The 26,244-nt window shown below is 39.6% G+C and overlaps 1 protein-coding gene across 6 annotated transcripts in view; it reads left to right on the top strand.

Moving 5' to 3' along the window:
* Positions 1 to 26,244, top strand: part of bahcc1b (BAH domain and coiled-coil containing 1b) — a 248,990-nt gene that overhangs the window by 88,753 nt on the left and 133,993 nt on the right. For all 6 annotated transcript variants that reach the window (XM_043714770.2, XM_043714769.2, XM_043714772.2 and 3 more), the window contains exons 4-7: positions 12,708 to 12,833; positions 16,990 to 18,798; positions 19,904 to 20,018; positions 20,957 to 21,165. In XM_043714770.2, coding sequence (XP_043570705.2) covers positions 12,708 to 12,833; positions 16,990 to 18,798; positions 19,904 to 20,018; positions 20,957 to 21,165 — 2,259 coding nt within the window. The remainder of the gene's footprint in view (positions 1 to 12,707; positions 12,834 to 16,989; positions 18,799 to 19,903; positions 20,019 to 20,956; positions 21,166 to 26,244) is intronic.

Genomic DNA, 26,244 nt, shown 5'->3' on the forward strand with positions numbered 1-26,244 from the left:
GCCTCATCTTCACCATGGATATCCAATCCCTCTACACCTCCATCTGCCATGACCAGGGCCTCCAAGCCCTCTGTTTTTTCCTCTCCAGACGTCCCCAACAGTACCCGTCCACTGACACACTCATTCGTTTGGCCGAACTGGTCCTCACCCTTAACAATTTCTCCTTTGAATCCTCCCACTTCCTCCAGACCAAAGGGGTAGCCATGGGCACATGTATGGGCCTCAGCTATGCCTGTCTCTTTGTTGGCTACGTAGAGCAGTTGATCTTCCGTAATTACACCGGCACCACTCCCCACCTATTCCTCCGCTACGTTGATGACTGCATTGGCGCCACCTCGTGCTCCCGCAAGGAGGTTGAGCAATTCATCAACTTCACCAACACATTCCACCCTGACCTTAAATTTACCTGGACCATCTCTGACACCTCCCTCCCCTTCCTGGACCTCTCCATCTCCATTAATGACGACCAATTTGACACTGACATTTTTTACAAACCCACCGACTCCCACAGCTACCTGGATTACACCTCTTCCCACCCTACCTCTTGCAAAAATGCCATCCCATATTCCCAATTCCTCCACCTCCGCCGTATCTGCTGCCAGAAGGACCAGTTCCACCACAGAACACACCAGATGGCCTCCTTCTTTAGAGACTGCAATTTCCCTTCCCACGTGGTTAAAGATGCCCTCCAACGCATCTCGTCTACATCCCGCACCTTCGCCCTCAGACCCCACCCCTCCAACCGTAACAAGGACAGAACGCCCCTGGTGCTCACCTTCCACCCTACCAACCTTCGCATAAACCAAATCATCCGCCGACATTTCCGCCACCTCCAAACAGACCCCACCACCAGGGATATATTTCCCTCCCCACCCCTTTCCGCCTTCTGCAAAGACTGTTTCCTCCGTGACTACCTGGTCAGGTCCACGCCCCCCTACAACCCACTCTCCCATCCTGGCACTTTCCCCTGCCACCGCAGGAACTGTAAAACCTGCGCCCACACCTCCTCCCTCACGTCTATCCAAGGCCCTAAAGGAGCCTTCCACATCCATCAGAGTTTTACCTGCACATCCACTAATATCATTTATTGTATCCGTTGCTCCCGATGCGGTCTCCTCTACATTGGGGAGACTGGGCGCCTCCTAGCAGAGCGCTTTAGCGAACATCTCCGGGACACCAGCACCAATCAACCATACCGCCCCGTGGCCCAACATTTCAACTCCCTCTCCCACTCTGCTGAGGGCATGGAGGTCCTGGGCCTCCTTCACCGCCGCTCCCTCACCACCAGACGCCTGGAGGAAGAACGCCTCATCTTCCGCCTCGGAACACTTCAACCCCAGGGCATCAATGTGGACTTCAACAGTTTCCTCATTTCCCCTTCCCCCACCTCACCCAGTTCCAAACATCCAGCTCAGCACTGTCCCCATGACTTGTCCGGACTTGTCCTACCTGCCTATCTCCTTTTCCACCTATCCACTCCACCCTCTCCTCCCTGACCTATCACCTTCATCCCCACCCCCACTCACCCATTGTATGCTATGCTACTTTCTCCCCACCCCCACCATCCTCTAGCTTATCTCTCCACGCTCCAGGCTCACTGCCTTTATTCCCGATGAAGGGCTTTTGCCTGAAACGTCAATTTCGAAGCTCCTTGGATGCTGCCTGAACTGCTGTGCTCTTCCAGCACCACTAATCCAGCAGCTGTTTCTTTACCTAACATATCATTTGCGGAGCTTACAAGGAAGATAGATAAAGAGAAAGCAGTCAATGGGATATATTTGAATTTTCAGAAGGAATTTGATAGGATACCATGTGTTAGGCTATTTAGTAAGATAAGAGCCCATAGTTTTAGAGCTAGTATACCAGCACTGATGGAGGATTGTCTAACTTATTGAAGCCAGAGTGTTGGGATAAGGGAGCATTTTCAGGGTGATCACAGTGCGAAGTCACAGAGATTGGTGCTAGGGCCACAGTTATTCGCAATGTGTATTGACAACTTGGATGAAGAAAGTGAATGTACCATAGCCACGTTTGTGGATGGCGGAAGCATAGGCAGGAAGGCAAGTGTGAGCATGACACAAAGAGTCTCTAGAGGGACATACACAAGTGAAGCAAGTTGGCAAAAACTTGGAAGATGGAATATAATGTGTGAAAATGTGAGGTCACGCAATTTGGCAAGAGAAATAAAAGAGCTGAATATTATTTAAATAGAGAAAGACTGCAGCAAGCTATAGTACAAGGGGATTTGTGTGCCCTCATGCACAAATCACAAAGTGCTAGTGTTCAAGGTCTGTATGTAATAGGGAAGGCAAATTGAATGTTGGCATTATTTCAAAATGGATGGAATATAAAAATAGGGAGCAAACAAAAGCAAAAATTGCTTGAAGAAACTCAACAGGTCAGGCAGGATCTGTGGAGAGAAAACAGAGTTAACATTTTGAGTCCAGTGACTCTTTACAGCAGAGCTGTCTATGTCCATATGCAGAAAGACCTGGATAACATCTAGTCTAAGTTACTTGCCACTTATCCGCCTAAGCCTGAATACTATCCAGGTGGACACAGACACATTCAGTAGCTGCTTGGAAGAAAAGTTGATTAAAAATGCCAAACAATGGCTGCTGGTCCACTTTCTGTGCACGGGTTTCACATACCCCAGATGCATAAAATGCAGATCTTCCAATAACATAAGTACTGCAGTATTACTGACTATTTTGTGTGAAATATGATGGCCCCATTTTGCATGCCTGTCTGCTACCTTCCCACTTACATCTATTCATATTCCAGTCATCTCATAGTCTTGTTAGTATCGAAGGGGAGAAAGCGTGAATTTGAAAACACACTGCACACTGACCCACACTGTCACCTCACAGTCCATTTTTGACACTTGCTCACCATTCTTGATTTTAACTAATTAAAAAAGTCAATTTAAAGTAAGAATGGTTAACTTTGAAATGAATGCAATAAGTGCGAGGGCAAGATTTGGCTGAGCTTGCAAAGGACACCCTTCTTCTTGATACACGTATATAAAAAGAATTTTTCATTTGTAAAAGTGTTGCCATCAGATGTGTAGGTCTAGGTTCCAGGATGTGTAGAAGCATATTGATGCCCTCAGAGTGCATGAGAAAATTATTAGGAGATTTTAATTTCGCCATTAGTTGTCTTAGCATGAGAAAAATATCCTTTGAGTGTTCTGATAACATATTGCAATGATATTGAAAATTTGAAGACAGCAGTTTAATGCTTTTTTTTAATAAATATTTAATACAAAATGATAGTGCTTTAATTGCTTACTAGCATGATGTGGAACTGCTATTTGTGGATGCCAACTTATATGGCATTGGAGACCAATACCATATTATTTCCATTATAGTATTACTATGGCAAAGGTATCTATATTGCCAACAAATTTAATGAGAACATGATTCAGTTGTCATATAGAAATGTACAACAATCATATTTCATCAGTTGAGTTGGAAACAAGTTGGTGTAATGCAGTGAACAACAGAGTTGTTTTGGCATTGTTATTTTGATTCTTATCAATATCTACAAAATAAATTGGGGAATTGTAAAACTTTGTTCAAAGTCAGCTTGATAGATTGCCAATAATTACTGTTTCAGTTTGGATCTATAAGACATGCAGTGTGATCTCAATCCTGTGTTTGAACCTCGACATTGTTTGCATTATTCTGGGAAGACCAATAATATAGTTTCACATTGATCTTACTCAGAATGCTGGCACAATTAAATGTGATATCATTGCATTGACTTATTAATAAGTAACATGAAAATCATACAGTTTGACTTTAGCTTTTGGCTATATGGTGTGATGCCATTTTTTAGTTCATTTTAAATCTTGGGTTCTGAGGACTATATTACAAGGATAGAAAACATTTTTCCTGTGTTGAACAATGTTATTATTTCATGCACTCACACACATATACGTTTACGGACGTTCATATATGTATACAAATACATACCACATGTATGAATGCAGGTACTTCCATACACTTACACACATACAGGTATTAGAATGCCATTCTAGGACTCAAATTCACACTGAGATTTCATGGAAAAACAGCATTTTTCTGACCTGGATGTGTCCAGTGATGCTCTTCACACTTGTGTGTCATTATTCATCTGTGTTCAAATTATTTTGACCCCCAAGAGTTAATCTTTGGCTTCCGTAAATCAAAATTCTTGTCTCTTATTCAGGACATGTGCGTTAATCTGCCCGAACTGTAAATGAGTTCCCTCGCACAGCTGCGTTGGTGCTTATTTTGTCACTCCTTGAAAGAGCTCCAGTGTTCAAACATTGTGAGGGTCATGGCTCCAGGGACAGCTGTTACTATTAAAAATGATTTTTTTTTGATACGGACTTGTTCTCTCTCGCAATCTCCCTGTATGAATACAGAAGTCATTGTTCTCTAGTGTGTTAGTGGCTGCCAGCGAGTGCTGGAGCATGCTCTTGGCAGGGCATGTCACACTGGTGTATCATATAGTTCCTCTTCACTTTTAAAGCTGTAGTGCACTCTCATGGGAAAAGATAGACTTACAAAATGACAAACATGTCAATTATAAGGGAATTGGCACTAGGTAGCAGGCACAATGGACCGAATGGCCTGTTTCTGCACTGTAATAGGCTGTGATTATGTAATTTTCTTTTGGTCACTGTAGAATAATAATTAATTGAATGAGAATATAACTAATCTGTAACGATTTACCAACAAGTGACTTTCCCTATGTATGACCTGTAGCAATAGAAGACATTCAAGGTACAAGTTAATCTGAATTTGTGATAGTTCTGTTAAGATCTGATGTATTTCCATATCCCTCTTCCTAATTAGATGTGCTGTAGTGCAATGGCATTTTAGATATGCCATATTGTATGCAATTGTGCAAAATTATTTCATCATAAGGATTTCATTTAGGATGTGGAGGAATTCAGTCTCTCTATCTGTCATAAATCTCATTAGTGTTGTTAGATTGAACAGACTCAGGCTAAAGTTGTAGTAGAGATGGATTTAACTCAGCAGAAATGAACAATGTTGAATGAGAATTTTATCATTAACTGTCTTGTATTTCTTTGCCCTGAATGAAGAAAGGTACAATCTAATAATTATAGAAAACAGATGAAGCCTAACTGTTTTGTCAAGCTTCCATATTGGAAGCATGAGATGAGCAGAATCTGTCTTTAAATCAATCACATGATTACAATCACAACACTCTCCAGTTTGCCACCTGATCTAGATCCTTTCACAATGAGCAGCGTTACTGAAAGTTTAAAGCAACAGAGAAGGAACCAGGATGCATTTTCAAGAAAAAGCTAGGATTGATTAGTAGGGTTTCTAAACCCAATCAAAGTACTTTACAGTAGTCTATTACACAATGATTTCTCATTATTGTCAACCCTGTGAAAGTGGTTTAAGTAAAATCACTAAGGTCACTTTTCCACAAAAATTATGTCACCAGCCCACCCACAAGTATAACTTTTGTCACGTCTACAATTTGTTCTTAACGTACCTCCAAATTAACTTTGGAAATTACAGTTAATGGGGCATCAACCACAGTTCTACAGTAAAGTGGGTGTCTGATTTGTCTTATGGTAGTTGGAAGTGGAATTGTTACACTGTGCATTGAATGTAGCAGCACAGATGTTTAATGTCCGTCTGTCATAATGGGAGTGACTTTCTGCAGTGGAAAGGTGACTCCATGTGGGAGTCAAGCATCTGCAGTTGGAATTTACAGACTCACATTTGCTCTAGTGAAACCAGTTAAACTTTTAACAACCCTAATTAAAGGAGACAGTTTTAATACAACAACTACATATTAACCCTTTCAGCATGTCGATTTGTTTGCGATGTGTGAATTCCCATTGGTTTGGAAGCAGCTATTTCCATTATATTTTCATGCCCTAATGCCACAGCACTGCCGCTGGAGTCAGACAGCAGATGAAAAACAAAACTGGCAGAGCAAAGATTTCATAAAGGTGACTATTTCAACATAAAAATCTTTTTTTTAGACATAGATGTAATTCATAAATATATATAGGATAACTTTAGATATATATAAAATAAGCCAAATGAATTGTTCAGCAGACCATAATTAAATCCAAAGCATGCACAGTCTATAAAAACATTTACTGTATTGTTTTGATGAAGTTAAAAATCACACAATACCAAGTTATAGTCCAGCAGGTATAAACCTGTTGGACTATAACCTGGTGTTGTGTGATTTTTAACTTTGTCCACCACAGCCCAACACTGGCACCTCCACATCATGTTTGGTGAAGGCAGAATGAGGTGAATAGGTCATCATTATACTGACAACACAAGCTGAAGCATAGATCGAGGGTTCTAAATTTTAGTGCTTTGGGTTTTACCTGCATCACTGTTGAATTCTGATACTAGCATACCGTCTCCTTTCTGAATAAAACTAGACTGTTTGTGCTGAAGTTATCTGAGTTACTTCTTGATATTGCTCATGTTTTGCTTTAAAAATGTTGAATTGCTTTAGGGAAATACTCAAATTGTTTCAGTAGAATGATGAAAACAGCAAAGCAAATTGGGTAAACGTTGAATGGGGGATCAACATTAGATATACATATCCATTGTGGATTATTTATTACATTTTCTCTTATTGATTAGAGTTTTTACAGGAGTGAAATAAAGTATTGATGTATCAAGTTCTGAGTGATATGTATTGTATTGGTATGTCAAAATATTAATATGTGTCTTTATCTTTTTGTGGAACAAAAGTTAGATTAATTTACTAATGCTGGTTAAGTACAGAATAACTTATGTTATCTTGTTTATCAGTGTCTCCGAAAGCTTTCTGTATAAATCTGAATGTCCTAAAATTTCATGTCTTGAGTACAGTCTTGCCATGATCAAGAGATCTCCTTCATATCTGCAACTGTAGGAACCTTTGGAGACAAATTGTTTACTGTCCCTTTTCTGCAAGATATTTTAAAAAGAAATTTGGAAATTAATCTGAAGATGTTGATGGAATGCAACTAATTGAAGACATATGATAACAGCTAGCCATGTTTAAAATATGTAGGCTCATGGGTCACTTTATGTGAAGGTCAACACAGGAAAGTATCTGCTGGTTTTGATATTTCAAGGAGAATGCAGAGGTTGTAATTACTGTAAACATTTGCTTATCTTGTGTGCTGTACCTGCTTAACGCTGAACAAACCTGACTTGCTCTTATAGCAGTCTTTATTCTTCTCCTGAACAAAGATCGTGTTGTAACATGCTGGATGCTAGATAGCAGTGACTTCGATGTTCTGGGTCTTGCAATAGGCACCGAGACACTGGACAGGTTTAGACACACGGCTTCCTTGGGGTGAGAGGTCTGGTCATGATAGTTCACAGTGCTGTAATCAAGGAATATATCCAGAATTTTAAAAAAACCTGAAACATTTCACTGTGATTGCTCTACTTGTCAGACAAGAAGTATTTTATCGCCTGCCAATCTATTGCTGTTAATTTTTATGCACACTTTGTGTTGTGCCTGTGTTCTAATGTTCCTGTTATTTCAAACTGAAATTTTTTAAAGTTTTGGTATGAATGCAGATTGGATTAATACTTCATTTGCTTGTCGGTCACTAAGGCTAAATGACCACTGCACAGCCACAGGACAGTGTCACTTCATTATAGATCACACTACATATTGATCTCAGTGAAAGGGTTAAACATAGAAACTAATAGGAGCAGGAGTACAGCTCTTGGAGCCTGCTCTGCCATTTATTAGGATCACAGCTGATCCTCTATCACAATGTAATGTCCCTGCTTTCTCCCCATACCTCTTGATGCCATCAATCCCTTGAATTTACTCAGTGACTCAGTCTCTACAGCCTTCTGTGGTGGAAAATTCCATGGGTTCACTGCCCTTTGAGTGACGAAATAATGCCTCATCTTCACCCTATATGGTCTACCCGTATCTTGAGATTGTGTCCATTGATTCCAGACTGCCCAATCAGGAAGAATATCCTCCCTGCATCTAATCAGTCCAGCCCTGTTAGAATTTTATACCTTTCACTTGACAAAATTAATACAATATGTTTATAGCACAGAATGAAGCCATTTGGCCCATCATGTCTATACCAGTCATCAAGGATCCAACTACACTAATCCCATTTTCCAGCTTTTGACACATAGCCCTGGAGGCAATCCAATCTGAACACTCCTTAAATGTTACGAGAGTTTCTGACTCAACCAGTCTTTCAGGCAGTAAGTTACAGATTCCCACCACTCTCTTGAGTTTAAAAAAAACCTCCTCAACTCTGCTGTTAGCCTTCTTTCTATTAGCTTAAATCTATATTCTTACTGTTGAATTTGATAAAAATAATTCCTTATCTTGGGGAGTAAAACCATAGAACAACAGTGAGAACAAGGCTGATTATTGTAAATTTGGAATCAAGCCAGATGAAAATGAAACCCGACGTAAGATGGTTATATAAATTAACAAGAGCCTGAGTGAGGTGAGTGGCTCAGAAAAGTAGAGTGACCGTGATTGGATATTTTAATAAATGATCATTAACAGCATTTTTTCCTGGGCTTTTTAAAAGGCAAAGCCTAAATTTGAACCTGTGTGGGCTGCACAGCCTTTTTGCATTATAATCAGTTTTTTGTTCCTGTACGACTGAGTAATGTTGCTGGTGTTTCAAGCTGCAGACAACTCAGGATTTTGAAAAGTGCAACATTTCAAATGAACCATCTTGATTGTGATGCAGCAAAGGACAGGAAATTCCAAACGCAAGTACTTGCTAAGAGAGACAGGAAATTTTGTTTCAATGATTTCCTCAAATTCCGTATTGATAAAATTTTATTTTGAGCAGTCATTTATGAAAATGAACTCAAAATTTAACCATTTGGCGTAACTATTCCCAATATGGGTAATGTCTTTGAAAGAAGCTTCCTGTCCACTCATACATCATTAAGCCTTCTTACCCCTCCCACCCCAGACCATGATATGCAAATTCTAATTTTCATGAGCATGGATGAACTCGAAGCAATTTAGATTAATTGAATTGAACCTAGATATGAGTTTAACTGTGTAAGTTCTGGGAGAAGTAGAATGAAAAGGTTTACTGTAAGGATATAAGCGGGGTTGAGGACAAAGAAGCTTGAATAATTATGTTCCAGGTAGCCTGTTGAGAGAATTGAAAGGCTGTTGAAGGAAAGATTAATAAGAAAAAGAAAAGTAATATGGACCAAAGGAGTAGATCAGGATTACAGTGTTTAGAGACATTAATTAGAGCAGGGGGATTTGATATTATAGTCTTTATTGAAACCTTGTTTCATTTGGGGTGGGACTCTTAATGAAATATTCATGGCTATTAAAAGTTTTCAGGAAAGATTCCATAGAAAGAAAAGGATTGGCTTTGTTAATGACAGACATGTTTCGTGCAACTGCATTGAAAGAAAAGATTTGAAAGAATCACAGTCCTGAGATAGGCTCTTTCTGGCTTGGATTAAGAATTAATAAAGGAAGGTGTTGTCAAATGCAGAATACATTGTCAACCACTGAAATTGGGGAATTAATATAGGATGTGATTTGTAGTCAATTTAAAGCTATTTGCAGCAGGAGCTGAGAATAGACAAACATTTGTGACAATATGAGGAGGTCTTCTTAGAATTGGATTGAAATCTGTTTCCTGAAGTGATATGTTGCCGGTTGAGCAAAAGGAAAAGCTGCAGTGTCTGGTTCTAGTTAATAATAAGGGACAAGTAGGGGACCTGAAGGTATGAGAGCCCTTAGTTTATGGCCAGTTTGTGAATTCAGTTTGTAATGGAAATAGAATATAAAGAAATGAGAGTTGAAGCTAGAAGTGTTGCACTGGAAGTTACATCAATTCAGTAGGCTGAACGAGGTCAAAGCTTGGATTAATTGGTGATAGAAAAAAGTGATAGTTGAAGCATTGGACAAAGTTACATATGAGATGGATGAAAGTACAGATAGCCGTTTAAGATCATGCCATCTAAATGATTGGAGAGAAGGCTGTCAATGGTGGATAAAGAGGATATAGGGGATACTTTGAACAGGATGTGGAGGTAGAATTGGAGGAATGGACAGTGTGTGCAAAGAAGGACATGATGTAGGGCTGAAGGAGATCACAAAATTAGGGAGATGCAAAATCACAGAGATTTAAGGGTAGAGGATGAGAGCTTTAAATTTGAGATACTGAAAACTATTATAATCAGCGAGCTGGCTTTTAAAAAAAGACTTCATACGATCTTGGTGTTGCTGGCCAGACCAGCATTTCATTCCTCATCCCAAGTTGCACCTGAAGTGGTGGTGGTGGGCTGCTTTGAGTCACTATACTCCGTGTGCTATATGTAAACCCACAGTGCTGTTAGGGAGGGAGTTTCAGGATTTGACCTTGCAACAATGAAGGAATGGTGATATATTTCCAGGTCGAGAAATATGTGTTTCTTAGAAGGGACCTTGCAGGTTGTAGTGTTTCCATGTGCCTGCTGACCTTGGTCTTCTAGAATGTAAGGATCCTGGGTTTGCAAGTTGCTGTTGAAGAAATCTAGGTAAGCTCCTGCAGATGGTAGATGGTACCAGTCTTGCCTATGTGTGGCAGTGGTGAAAGGAGTGAATATTGAAGATAGTGGATGGGTTCCAATCAGAAAGGCTACTTTGTCCTGGATGATGTTGAGGTTCTTGAATGTTGTTGAAACTGCACCAGTCCGGGCAAGTGGGGAATATTCCACCACATGACCTACTATAACTTGAAGATGGTGGACAGGCTTTGGTGAGATGAGTTATTTGCTTTCAGTGCTCCTCCTGCTATTGACCAATTGTTGCACATGCCACTTTTGTTCTCGCCTGATATCAGCAGTACATTTGGGAAAAGCTAAAATATTGATGTGTTCCCATAGTCCAATGTCTACATCTCACTTTAATACAGTGGGCAATCCAGGGACATATAGCGTAAACTCTTGTAGTAATGTGGTAATTGGAAAGTAGGAGGGAAGGAGAACATTTGAAAGAGTTTTAGCTGCTGGGACCCAATTAGAAGGTTGCACTGTCCCATTTTCCATTGCTTCCATGCACTCAATTTCAACTGGTGTAGTGAAGTGATATATAGAGCGCAACATGAGGGATAAATTAATGAATATTTATACAAGTGTGGACAGATTGGGGGCAGTCTCTGAGAACTTGCAATGGATAAGCTCTGATAAACTACCTTAATAGAGATTTGGAAAAAACATCAAAGAATTACAAGATAAAGGGAACGCACTAGATGATATATTGAAAAAAATTGAAAAGGAATTTGACAAGTGAACACATAAAGGATTAGACGGCCAGCAAGAGTTCAATTTGGCCTCTTTTTGGGAAGATTGGCCAAACCACATGGCAGGCAGGCAATGGTGAGGCATCAGGTGAGCCTTCATTTGGAATCAATGCCTTAGAGGCCACAGTCTCACTCACTGAGAATTGCAGTCCAACTTTGCTCAGCGGGACCATGAAACACGGCATGCCCACAGCTTAAAGGACTGGCACCAGGGTCCCATGTCACAGTCAAGTAAGTGAGGGTGGAGAGAGGGAATTTCAAGAGCTGGTGGCTTGTGAGGAGAGGGGTTCAGGGGAATCAGCAACAAGGGCAAGTTGGTGGTGCCTTTCACTTGCTCCCCTTTTTCCCAACATGCAGTCCCTTGTTTAGGTGTTTGGTAAAGGAAGCCCTCTCCTGCTGGAAATGGCAGGTTGGCTGTGTGGTTTCTTGTGCTGGTAACTGCACCCTCCACAGCTGGACTAATCCTAGTGGCAGCATGATGAGGTCCTCGTGCTGTTATTAGTTGGTCACTTGAGTCTCAGTTGGCACATGGGGCAGGAAGGCTTATCATGGTCCTTCCCACCCAGAACTTAATTTTGATGGCAGTAGGGTTCAGTTACCCCATCTTCCTGCCTATTTAAATGCCCTTCCACCCTCAGGCTCACTGTGAGACAGAGCAGAAGATTCCACCCTTGAAACTATTTAAAGAAAGAAAGACTGATGCTCTGTGAGGCTCTACTGATGTGTGGATAGAGAAAACAAAATAGGCACAGTTTTTCAAATTGATAGGAAGTGGTCTGTGGTGACTTCTAAAGATTCTATTTATATAGCATAATTAGAAGGAAAATTGGTTAATTATTTGAAATACAAGTACAAAAGGAATAAATTTCAGTAGATGTCTCCAGTAAAAGAGCTGGCACTAGTACAGGTGCAGTCGGCTGAATGGCCTTCTTCTGTTTGTAATTCCAATAAATTTTATCAATAAGAACAGATTGTAATAAACTGAGGATTTTCAACTTGCCCTTAATTATAATTTATTGTTCGTTGCCATTCAGTAGTATTCCGAGAGACTGAGAAGTGACCTTTTTGATAAATCATCTCCAGTTGAACTGAGTCTCAAAGTGAAGGGCAACATGCCAGACTCCTCTGTGAAAGTGCAGTAGTTGAATCAGTTTTATCAGTCATAAATAAAGTACAGGGAATGTGGAGATTCTATCTTTTGTTATTCTTTTTCATCATACACAGAAGCCCTGAAACTTCAGCGGTTTCTTTTTCATGGTCTGTTTGCAATTACAAGACATTTGTTTGAAAACCACTTTATTGCTTGGACTATGATAACTGAAGTATAGTCTAAAAGGAAATACGCTTGCGCACTCTTAAGAAACTGTGCTATTCAACTCTAACCTTATATTTTCTTCAGTCCCAGGATATTCCAGGTTTTCAAGCAGTTTGGCCTCCACTTTCCTTCCGATGAGCCACCTGGATCACCATAGTAACGGCAACAATGTACTTTATGGCCAACACAGGTTCTATGATACGCAGAAAGGTGAGCAAAGAATCTGGACAAGTAAATGTGTTTTAGATTTTGTTCAGAAAATAATAATATCAATAATATAATTAAGCTTTAATTATACTTTATTTCAATTTAAGAGAAAGTAACTCGTTTATCTATCGGATTTAAGACTCTTTATTTAGGCAGCGGAATACCGTGTCTATCACTGTTAACGCATCATAAGCCTAATTTTGATCTGCATTGCAACACTTTGTTTTAATCATAACTATTCAGCATAAGTATTGTTGCTGCATATGTTTATTAAATAGTACCTAATGGACTATTTCATAGGCTTCCAATTGCCACCTTGCATTTTGCCATTTATTTCAAGTAAAATCCAAGAGATATTGGAAAGAAAATATGTAGTAAACCCTGAAATTAGAATTTAATCATCATATGTAGAGTAACGATTAGATTACTTACAGTGTGGAAACAGGCCCTTTGGCCCAACAAGTCCACACTGACCCTCCAAAGAGCAACCCACCCAGACCCATTCCCCTACACTTAATACTGCAGGCAATTTACCTAACCTGCACATCTTTGTGACTGTGTGAGGAAACTGGAGCACCCGGAGGAAACCCACGCAGACACAGAGAGAATGTGCAAACTCCACATGGACAGTTGCCCAAGGTGGGAATTGAACGCAGGTCTCTGGCACTGTGAGGCAGCAGTGCTAACCACTGTGCCACCGTATATGGTGCTCAAGCTGAAATCAAGTTGGTGAACATTTGTGCAAGGTCTTTAGCTAAATACTAGCCTGGTTGTTGTTATGGTCTTGGTGAGGCATTTTGCCCTCCCCATTAAGAGAGCATCTCTATTAACTTAGTCAGCACTAAATGCCACGGGTAAGCATTCTATTTAAGTGTTGAGTGCCCCTGAACAAGCTGTATTTTTCCATTTTTCTGTTAGCACTGAGAGGTGATTCATTCGACAGTCCAGTCCTGCAGTCATTGTCTGCCCACAGCAACCTAGCCAAATGACCATTCTTCACATATGTTTCTAGATGGTGGCAGGTTGCTAAGCACTTTGCTTTTAGAGGGATGTGAGACATTGCAGCCAGACCCCAATAGCCCCAATTTTGTTCACACCTGTTGTTGCATCCCATTCGTATGCAGAAACACAAAATCACCATTCAATATTGAGTTTGAATAATTTCTTCTTCATGGACACTATACACTTTAATTATTACCCAAACTGAGAATAATGCAAAGCAAAGTAGAAATATGTGAAATTGTCAAATTCCAGGAGGCAATAGTTTAAAGTGAGAGGGGAGAAAGTTTCAAGGAGATGTTTGAGGCAAGTTTTATATGCAGTGGGTGGTAGGTGCGTGGAATACTCTGCCAGGGGAGGTGGCAGAAGCAAATAGAATATTATCGTTCAGACAGATACATGAACAGGCAGAGAATAGAGGGATTTGGACCATGTGCAGGCAAATGGAATTAGGGTTAGAATGGCACCATGGTTGATACAGATATAGTGGGTCAAAGAACATGTTCCTGTTCTGTATTCTTCCTAAACTATAGAATTATCACTAACAGATTACAGTAATAGAGAGTCAATTGTTACTTTGAAGTTATTTGCCGTCAAGAAATTTAAATTTTCCAGTATTTCAATCTAAGCAATGTAAATAAAACAGCACTGCAGACTCTTTGTGGATAAAATTCAAATAAGTAGGTTATTCAAATGAAGTGACTCCATATAAACAATGGATTGTCCCAATGAAGTCATTAGGATAAGCCAAATAAATGAATTTCCTGATCAGCATTGGACTGGAGTCATGGCAGAAAGATGTCAAATCCTATTCATGTGACCACAAAGGATTAAAAATGTTCACAAGGCTCAGCGCTTCCAGCAAAATAAAGATTTTCATTGTGATTATTATCCACTTCATAGACAAGAAATGGTGCAGAGCAAACACAAAGACACAAAGCAATAAAGCAAAGTAAGGTGGGAGAGAGGTGAAGCATAGAGGAGGGAAAAAGATGAAGCAGGAGACTAAAATAGAGAGAAAGGGAAATTCACAAGGGAAAGTCTGTTTTAAAACAAAAATATCAATGAGTGATAGACATAACATCTTTCACAATGAGAGTGAGTTTGTGCCTGAGATATTTTTCATTTAGCCATAGAATATTTACAATCATTCAGCACAAGGGGAGGGAATTCACCTCTTTGTGCCTGAACCTGCTCTTAGAAAATGTCCAGTGAGCCTCAGTCTTGCTTTTTCCCCATTTCCCTGATTTTCTTTTCCCATTTCACATACTATCCAATTCTGTTAGGAATGATAGCTTTGAATCTGCTTCATTAGATATCTTTTAAAAATCAATGAAATAAAACCAAAAGCTTGTTATCTCCTAATTTTTTTGTTAATTACCTTAAATATGATTCTTTTGATTACCCATGTACTCTAACCTAATATTCAAAAGACATCTCCTTTAACTTCCTTTACTTCATAAGGAACAAGCCCAGCTTCTCTAATACTCCACATGACTAAAACTCCTTGGTGGAGAAAGAGAATTAAAACTGGCTGTTTTGTCATAAGTAGGCAGGCCAGATTGTCTCTTGACTGGGAGATGTATTCTGTCATTACTATCTGTGCAAAATCCATTCCGACCCTGAAGTTTAATAGGTTCGACCTGTTAGAAATCTCAAGCACTTCCTTGGCATTGAATAGAGACCGGTTGATCAAATTCACTCCTATGTTCTCAGATTTGCTTCACATGCTTCAAGAACAAAACACAGCAAAATCGTAGATACATTTCCATGTAATCATTTGATAATTTCCACTATAACAAATCCTTAATGTTAATTTTATTTTCACATCCCTGCTTTAAGAATATTTCGATTAAAGCTTGCACGGTCTTACAACATCAATAACTCCTATCTGTATAGCTCCCTTAACACAGCAAAACTTGTGTCTCACTAGGACTATTATCAAGAAAATTGTGACAGTAAATCAGAAATAATGACCAAATGCTTAGTCAAAGAGTAGTTTCAAGGAATGTGTTAAAAGCAAAGAGGTGCAGGGCAGAGATATTTAGCAAGGGATTCAGAGCCTGAGGCCCAGGAAGCTGAATAGTCAGCCGTGAGTGTTGGAGTGACTAAAACTGAGACTATGCAAATCAAAATGAATGCAGAAGTCTTGACTGATTATAGAACATGAGGATGTTCTTCAGACTATGACAGCCAAGGCTATAGTGAAAATATGAAATAAAGGATGCAAACTTTAGAACAGGTTCTTCTCCATTTAGAATCAAATGCTAGTGACCATCAGAAGAAAGAGCAGAATAGGCCATTTGGTTCATCGAGACCTTGGCTGCCTGTAGTTAGCCTTCCTGCTTTGGATTATGGAAAGATCAATAAGCTAGGCACCCTTCTCTTGTTGCAATAAAAGCAAAGGAATGCAGATCTTGGAGATTTGAAATAAAAACAGAAAGTACCTTAGAAACTCAGCAGGTCTGGCTGTATCTGTGGAGAGAGTAACATAGCTAGCATTTTGGTATTCTTTAGAACTGCTCTGAATGAGAATCAAATCAGACTTGAAACATTAACTTGTTTTTCTCTCTCCACAGATGCTACCAGATCTGCTGAGTTTCTCCAGAACTATCTGCTCTTGTTGGAGTTTTAAGTGTTTAATTCCATTAAAATCAACATTATGTTTGTCTGTGATGCATTCCATGGCTGTATAGTGCACTGAATTTTAAAAGGTGATTTTCCAGAATTACAGCCAACCCTGGCTCAGGACCTTGCTCATCAGGAGCGTGTTTTAGGAAATAGCAAGTATACTTTCCATGTTGTGGCTGTCCATAGTAAGAGAAACCTTTGGAGGGTATCCCCAGGATTCTCATGCATGTGCTGGAAGAATCTATTCAGAAACCCATTTGGGTGAGATACCAGATGGTTACTGATGTTTTTGAAACATCCTGCAGTCTGTGCCATCGGGGGAGAAAGGGAAAGAAGAAAAATGGCAGAGAAAATTTTCAGGCAAAATATGTTATCCATATATTTTTTTAAAATCATCTCATAATGATATAGAACTATGTCCTATAAGTTAAGCAGCAGGTAAGCAGTGGAAGAAAGCAGAAGGAAGTGTCATTAATTATGATGTTATCCTATATTACCCTGATCTTGTGAAGTCTTCCTTCATTTGCAGATGGTTTCTATCTGAGGAATTTACCTGGACAGCCAACCTTGCTCTCGACCAATCATAGTTTTCCTTCGATTTCCCGAGCCACACCCAGTCATCCCATTGGTTCCTGCAGCCGAGACAGAGAGATAAGCCACTCCCACAAAACGATCAAGGAAACTGACAGACTCCTGACCTCAAAGGAACCTAATAAAGAAAGGATGAGTAAAAATGAAGCCAACTCATTGAACAGTCAAAGAACACACAAGGAGAGACATTCAGAAGACGATGGAAAAGACAGGCATAAAATTGTGCTGCCTCTGACACCAGATGTCAGATGCAAAGAAGACATAACAAATATGCATAATAGCATGTGTGAGAACAGAAATAAACACTTCAATAGCTGTTTAACAAACTCCAAAGTTATGAACGGAGATTCCAATAAAACTTTATTAGCAAGCTGCACTAATATTGGTGGGATTTTACCGAGGCAAATGGACATCCATACCCCAGGCAGGTGTACCAAAGAGAGCTTAAGGTTTGAGAGGGATTTCCGAGAAAACGGCCCATCTGGTCCAGTGCATGTCGAATGCTCAGATAGTTGGCAAACTCCGCACCATTCTGTTGCGTACTCTGTTCCTTCTTCCCTGTCCAACATTCCTTCATCATCTAGCACAGCCTCTGGAACATTCCCCTGTTTGCAGGTTCATTCCAACTTAGACCTTTTTTACCCTACTCAAGATAAGGCCAGCAGGGAGCTCAAGGTCACTGGTCCTACGTACGTGCCTTCAGTGGGACACTTCAGTGACAAAAGCCGACCATTTCAAGTCACTGCAGAAAACTGCAAGGTCAACCGAAATATGGGGAAGGAGAAGATGCATGACAAAAGCACAGAGAGGTCTGATATTGGGACTGTTCCTAATTCGCACACATCTCTGAAGCTCGATGGTAAAGGAATGGACTGGCCCCACAATTCAGCCATAAAATCCAAACAACAGTGTGTTAGCAGCACTGGTGCACAGATGGTGATGCCATTCACACCTCAGGCAGCCAAGGGCCCCTCAGGGAAAGGTAGCACTTACGTTATGCCACAGTCTCAGGATTGTTTCTGTTCGAAGGAGCTGGAGACATGCTGTGCCAAACTTACCCATTCCAGTTACGTGCTGGACCGGGAGCATGGCAGTGACGCACACGAGAAAGCTTCAAAAGATTCACAGGGGCAGAAAGTGGCCAGGATACGGCACCAGCACCATAAGCTTCCTGAGGTGGAGCACATAGGAAGTGGTTCAGAGATGAAGAGAAGGCCACCAGAGCTCAGTTGTATGAGCTACAATGGATCTCACATACCATCATGGCAGAGTCCTCAGATTCCAATGGGCGAAGACAGGAAAAGTTCCTATCTTGACCCTTTCAGTTCAAGTTTACAGCAGGCAGCAATGTTGTCACAAGGGTCTGTGCTCAACCAAGACATGTTAGGTCAGACTGATGAAGTCTCAGCCATGAAGAGTCTACTAAAATACAGCAGCTCGTTTCCCCCAGGCACACAGGCGTTGATCGTTGGGCAGAAGACCCCTTTCGGAGGCCTGGGAAACATCCGGGCCAGCTGTGTCCATCAGGAGATCAAATTCCAAAGCGGGAAATCGAACCTCGATTTGGAGCGTCTAGACTGTGCCAAAGGAAGGGAAAGCGAGTCATCTCAGGGTGACGGTGAGGTACGGCAGCCTCCAGTTGGCATTGCAGTGGCTGTTGCAAGACAAAAAGACAACCAGAACAAGCATGATCTGCCTTGTAGTGCAGAGTCCAACAGACAGCACCGACATCTTCCCGGCTTAAAAGGTGAGGTATTGCTAAATACCAAAACAAATGGTCAACTAGTTTTTCAGTTAACAATCTCGACTAATTTTTAAAATTATTTTCATAAATCTGGTCATTATTATCCCTGGGAACACTGATGAAAGCAAGCCAGAATGACACCATGCATTCCAGATCACGGGGCAATATCCTCAATGTGACGTAATCACCGAATAGCATGGGTGCAGTCTTTATTCCCAGAATAGTCACGTATTCTATGTGCAAATTAATTAAATTGGTCTTACTTTGGCTGCTTCAGCTTCATACAAAATTGTTTGTTTATTAGACTGAAGTGTTTCACCTGCAGTCATGGAAGTTTGACATTGTCCAGTATCCAATAGCTAGTTGTGTCCACCAATGTTAACAGCTTGTGCTTGCTGTCCTTCCTTCCAGTTTGAAGGTAACTTGTGCTGAATTGTGATAAAACTGACCCCCAAGTTCTCTAAAATCCAAAAAAGTTGTAACATGTCTGTTTCACAGTATCCTAGTATAATTTTAGAGTCTCATGATTAGTAGCGGAAGTAAACACATCCAGTTGAAAGTATAAATGCTTAAAACTTGAAATTATACACAAGCACCACATATGTTTGCTATTTTCTGATATTATCAATTAGCTAGTAGTTTTCAGTTTTTATTGCTTTTGTGCAGATGTTTGACCAAAATTTACTCTTTATAAAATTTGTAAAGGATCTCAGTATTGAAAAGTTAATTCCTGATCATACTTTTCACACACCGTGCCACGGTGAATTTGATCCAGCTAAAAACTGGATGTGAAGCTTGAAAATTTTTTTTGAAAGTTTATGAATGAAGTGGCCCCCAAAACAACTAAAGGAAATCATTGGTACCTTTTCATAAGGCATATGTATGTTTTTCTTGTGAATTTCATGCAGTTACCAATGGCAATGCACATTAACTGTCACGAAACAGAAGCACCTTGCATTGAACATCTTTCTTTGACAATTAAAACTGTTCATTTTGTTAAGAACCTGCTCTGACTGTAATTCATATTAAAACTGTACCACTGCAACAAAGTTAGCATGGATTTTCTTTGCCGCTGGTTAGCTGCTCATGATAACTTTACCTTTAACAGGATCATCACGCTCTGCCTATGTCATAGACCTGGAAGCAGAGGAAGAAAACAATCATTTTCGTGAGGAAAGAATGGGGCTGTCACGTTTAGACAGGGAAAGGGATCAGCTTCTTCGGTAAGGTCTTTCTTAGAGTAATACAACACAAAATGAACATGCCTGTCTTTGTTAATACTCTTCATATTGTCCACACACATGCTTTACTGAATAACTTGTGAGTTAGAATACTTCCATCTTTCACAATTCTATTAATTCTGGAACATGGTCTGCAAAGTGAAAGGTTCCAAATGTAACCCTACTGTTCAAGAAAGGAGTGAGAGAGAACTGGCAATTATATACCTGTTTGCTTTATGTCAGTAACAGAAGATACTAGAAGTCAATGTCTAGGATAACTGAATGTTTAGAAAATAATTGTCTTACTGGCCAGAGTCAACATCAATTTAGAAAGGTGAAATCAGGTTTAACAAAACTGGTAAGAGAATTTTGAGAATATTAGGAACAGAATCAATAAGGAGAGACAAGCGGATGTGGTGTATTTGGATAAAGCCCTGGAAAGGAGCTAAGTAAACAAAATTAAAGTACATGAGATTGGAGTAAATGCCCTTGCATGGATTGAGGATTGGTTAAGATATAGAAAGCGGAGAGTAGGAATAAATGTGCCATTCTCAAGTTGGCAGGCTCTTAACAGCAGCCACTGCAAGGATTAGGCCCCAGCTGTGTGTGTCAATGATGTGTTTCATTGGGAGCCAATAGTAATATTCCAAAAGAATAATTAGATAATTCCACAATTAGTGAAAATGTGAGTTGTGAGAGGATGCACAAAAAAAAGTATTAAAATGATGTCCCTAAGAACATGGTTGGGTTCAGAATCCAAATACCAAAGATTCGTTGAAAATATAGTTATCACTGGCACTTACTGCCCTTCTCCAGTTGATCTTGAAAAGATGATGGTGAGCCTTTTCATTAAACCATGGAGGTCCAAGCAGTGAAAATGCTTCTTCTATGACGAAGAGGAGCAAATCGTTACTAAACCAAAATATTTTTGTTGAATTCAGGGAAAACAAGGAACTTGTGGACTTTGCACGAATCCGTCCATCTAATGGTTGTCCTGGAGACCTAAATGCAAACCTGATGGTCACTGGAGGGTCATCTTTGCAAGCTAACCAACTAGGATCTGATCCCAATGCACATCCTCACCTTACGCCTTCACATTGGCTTCCAAGGACAGGCAGCCCCTCAGTGTGGATGGGTGGGCATTCATACGGTCAGTATCTTACATTTATTAACTAACAATGTACAAACTTATGGTAGAAAGTGATCCATGACTATAACACGTTTCACACTGGCATCCAGTCCACAACCGATAACAATGGACAACTTTTTTTTTCCTTTTGTATTCCATTAAATATAAGTGCATAAAATATATTTTGGAAAAGGATATAAAAAAGCAAAACTTAGTTTAAGAAATTTCCTAATATTACATTTATTGCTAAATGTTACATGTAGGTTGCCTGAAACCAGGAAATATAAACCCTGTAATTGCCTGCAGTGTTAATATTCTTTAATGTTTTGGTCAATGTACCAATACATCTTTCTCTCTGTCTGAGCTTTTATATACATTGGTCGATCATTTGATTACTCCAGCTGAGTGTTGACCAAAGACGTTTAGTTGAAAATTGCTAAATGATCAGGTTGACAGGAGACTAACCCCACATATATGTTACATGCAGTGAAGCGTAAAAGTACAAATGAACTAGTCATGACAGAAAGCTGTGGTGAAATCATGTATGGTTTTAACAGCCCAGGAAAACACTCTGACATCTCATGCAGCTGTTGAGGAGATGAGCAACTTTTATGGAGAATTAATCTTGGGCTGGAGCAAAAATAAAACCCCACATTTTAAGTGAATACCGTATTATTCATGCTTCAGTCACAACATGAAAGACATCCTTTGTCAAGTGAAAGTCTGGAGTTACAATGCATAAATGTGAAGGAAAGCAGGAAGTTCAATTGGTACTGTCAGCTGCTTAGAATGTACACCAGCCAATTGCCACATGCAAATAGTTTCACAAATGCTGAGGTTGTCTCGAACCACGAAAATTAGGTGTGAGGGACATCTTGTGACTTCAAACTTAATATTTGCCTTAATTCTATCCAGGCAAGTGTGATTGCCAGAATATAGATATCTTTCAATGGAATTAGTCATTTAAAAGCTGCTGACTAAAGATCTGCATGGGTTCAGTTTCTGTTTACCTAATGTGGTGGGCAGACCCTATTTATTATAATCCAGGGAATTAGGAAGACCCTTGGCTCAGAGAGCCCTCAGGTCAGATCAGTACAGAACTGAATGGAGGCAGCCATGAAAGGAGTATTTTTTTAATGTCACCTGAGTGCAGTATTCTCTCTGTAAGGTGCAATTCCATCTTGTTCAACAAAAATTTTCCTGCTGCCAACCCTTTTTTGTTCTTTGTAGATTGTTTGGAATGTAACATAGCCACATGAAGATCCTCTTTTTCAGGTCACGCTCAAATCCACACATGTGTTTTCACTTTTCAATCAGTATTGAAAGCTCCACAAACAAAACATCGGGCATGCAGATTCGTTACAGAAGTTGAATGGCTCCGTTTTATTATACCGGAAAGCAAACTGACAGGAGAAAACAAAATGGCTTACTCACCTAACTCATTCCCATTTATCCTGACAAAAGTAGCATGTCATTCCCAAAGGAAAAGCATATGAGGTGGTCACATTTGGTCGAGTGGGTCTACAAATTTTAAGTTTTCCAAAGTGGGTCTTCTACATCAGCCGCCAAAGTAATCCTGAAATTAGAATCAAGGGAGTATCTGATTACTACTCTTACAAGATAATCCTTTTTTGCTGGAACACACAACCCATCAGTAGGTCTCATTGCTGAGTTTGGAAATGCAGCATCTGGAACACAAAACGTGACTGGGGCACCAGGATTTGTTGTGTTTAATATCAGAACAGTGCCCTAAAACAGATCATCAAATTTGCCTTTGCTTTGAGCACGCTGTGAAGAATTATAAAATATTACTGCTCAGAAATGTACCGTTTGACACATGCAGTTTGTACTGTTGTTTTTCTCCATAAGAACCACTTAATTCTGACCTCACTCTCCTACTCCCTCTCCATCTACTCAATTGTTCCATTTTCAATCAACTGTCTAATTCCCTTTTCAAATAATTTATGGATTCTGTTTCAACAATAGCCTGTGGTAAAGAATTACAAAAGTTAATTCTGTCAGTGTGATGGCATTTCCTAATTTTGTCCTTAATTCACTTTGTGATTATTTGAAATTTATATAGAACTGCTTTAGTTTCTTGTCCTCCATCTTCATCAGTTAATAACCTCTCATAATTCAATGTGCTAAAAATCGGAGGGTATGAGAAAAACTAAAAATTATTTCTTGTTTTAAGCTAACGTAATCCAAGTATTTCAATTCAGGGGAAAATGTGAAATTCTTCTGCTTATTGCAGGAGATAAGAGATCAGTTTTCTGCTGGATTACAGAGAATTCTTGTCATTCCTAGCAATGTTTGACTTAATGAATATTCTGGAGTTGTCTCATATTGAAGAATCAGTGATGTGATTACCTGATAGCAGGAATATTGCGAGACGTTAATGAAAATTGCGTTACGATTAAATTGACAGACCAACTGCATAATTTCCTTCAGATTTTTATTTAAGGTTTAGACCAAACCAGTGCTTTGTGGCATCCAGCAGAAAAGCCAAGCAGGTCTATGATACTCAAGGTACAGAGTTCACTTGATCAACCAGCCCACCTCACTGACTGAGCTTATGACTGTGAGAAGGGAGAGTAGGAGAAAGTAAGGACTCCAGATGCTGGAGATCAAAGTCGAGAGTGTGGTGCAGGAAAAGCACAGCAGGTCAGGCAACATCCGAGGAGCAGGAGAATCAATGTTTTTGGCATAAGCCCTTCATCAGGAAGCCCTTCATTCCTGATTAAGGGCTTATGCCCAAAACGTTGATTCTCCTGCTCCTCAGATGCTGACCTGGGCACTTTTCCAGCACCATACTCTCGACTTTACTGGTACAATGTATTGTCTTAACTCACATAACAAATAGGAACATATGAATAGAAGTAGGCCATTCAGCCCTTGATCTTGTTCTACCATTCAGTGAGATCATGGCTGATCTTGGGCCTAACTCCATGTACCTGTCTTTGGCCCATATCCCTTAATTCCTTTGCTTAGCAAAAAAACTAACAATCTCAGATTTAAACTTAACAACTGATTTAGCATCCACTGCCATTTGTAAAAGAGTATTCCAAATATCTACCATACCACTTCGTGTGTGAAAGTGCTTCCTAACATCTCTCCTGTCTGGTCTGACCTTATTTCTTAGACTGTGTCCCCTAGTTTTAGAACTAGTGGAAATTGTTTATAGCTTTTCCTGTTAATATCTTGAAGACTTTGATAAGATCATACGTTAGCATTCTAAATTCTAGAGAAACAGGCTTAATTTGTATAATCTCTCCTCATAATGTACTCCCTGAAGTCCAGGTATTGTTCTTGTAAACCTATGTTGCATTCCCTCCAAAACCAATATAATCTTCCTAAAGTGTGGTGCCCAGATCTGCTCACCATACTCCAAGTAGGGTTTTGTATAACAGCAGCATAATGTCTGCATCCTTTTACTCCAATCCTCGAGATATAAATGTTATCATTCCATTAGCTTTTTTGAATATTTTCTGCATCTATTTGCAACATTTTAAATATCTATGCACCTGAAACCCTTAGTCTCTTTGGACATCCACTGTATTTCACTCAATACTATCTAGAAAATACTCTGATCTATCCTTTCTCAATCCATAATGGATAACCTCATATTTGCTTACGTTGATCTCCACCTGCAAAAGCTATGTCCACTTACCTAATCTGTCAATATCCTTTGTAATTTTATGCTATCATCTTCACTGTCTGCATGCTACCTAACTTTGTGTCATCAGCAAATTTGATACATGGCTTTCTATGCCATTATCCAACTCGTTAATAAATAATGTGAATAATTGAGGCCCTAACACAGATCCTTGTGGGACATCACTGCCAATTTGAGTACCTACCCAAGATGCTCTTTTTGCTGCAAAGGCCAAAAAAAATTAGCAATAATTCTTGTTAAAACCCAAAATTAGAGAGAAGGAAAGAGAACGCAAATCATGTTCTCCCCCTATCTAGGTGCCCCACCTCCTGTCACATTTTTGGAGTTCCCTAAACCAAGAATCTTCAAGCTTTTTGGATTTGGCTAAATTGCATGTCTCCTTTCTACCTGATAAACAGAAATCATACCCATGTGGACTTTGCAGTAGTTTGTTTTGGAACCACATCAGTCCAATGTGATTTACTACATTCATTGCTGATCAAATTAACTTATTTTAATGATGTCTTTACCTTGAGTTTAATGCACTCAAATCTCCTACAGCAGAACGCATGTAAATATCATAAAATTATTCATAAAAGAATCATTCCAGAATAACTGGCAATTGCTGTACCACCTAGTAACATTAACCCACCCACTGTGTTATTATAACTGATCCCAATAATTGCCAGACGATTCCAACAGGGCAACATTACTATTATCCTTACAATTATTATTGTTGGTAGTTAAACTAATGAGATCAAATTTCAGAAGTACATTTATTTATGGTTAGGGACTAATGTCTTTTCCAAAATAATTACACGCATTTGTTAAAAATATTTAGCTGGAAGTGGTTATGCTAAATAACAATTTTACCTGTTTGAAGAGCAAAACTAGTTCTCTGTTTTCAAGTGCAACTCTGAGAAATTTTTTAAAAGGCAGAAATTTCGATGTTTTGGGAAACTGTCAAAGTAATCTTGCTCTGTAAGCGATGATACAGAACAGAATGATGTGTGATTTGGATGGTAATCTGGATAAATTATATAATTTCTGTATGACTCATGCTGTTTTTCCCTATTTTTATGTGGCTCATTTTTAAACATTACAATGCCTTTCATTTAGTTTCAGAAAACCTTTCCTGATTATCTTTATTTTTACAGGATTATTCAGCAAGTTATGCTTATTTTCCTTTGACCCTTCATTTATTTTTGCTGTGTGTTTTTCCATTTTCCCCTTATAATGTTTATTCTAACTATTGGTGGAATGTTGCTGGTAAAACTGGCATTTATTGTCCATCCTTAAGGCAACCTTAGAAAGCAGTTAGAGGACAATTGGGTGGGGTCAGCAGCTTTTCTTTCCCAAAGGGCAATAGTGCACTCGTTGGGTTTTTATAACAATCTGACAGCTTCAATTTCACTTGCTGCACCTCTTTATTTCCAGCTTCTTTA

The sequence above is a fragment of the Chiloscyllium plagiosum genome, unplaced genomic scaffold (genome assembly GCF_037043375.1).
Source record: "Chiloscyllium plagiosum isolate Xiang-an unplaced genomic scaffold, Cpla_swu_hap1 HiC_scaffold_25, whole genome shotgun sequence".
NCBI lineage: Eukaryota > Metazoa > Chordata > Chondrichthyes > Orectolobiformes > Hemiscylliidae > Chiloscyllium > Chiloscyllium plagiosum.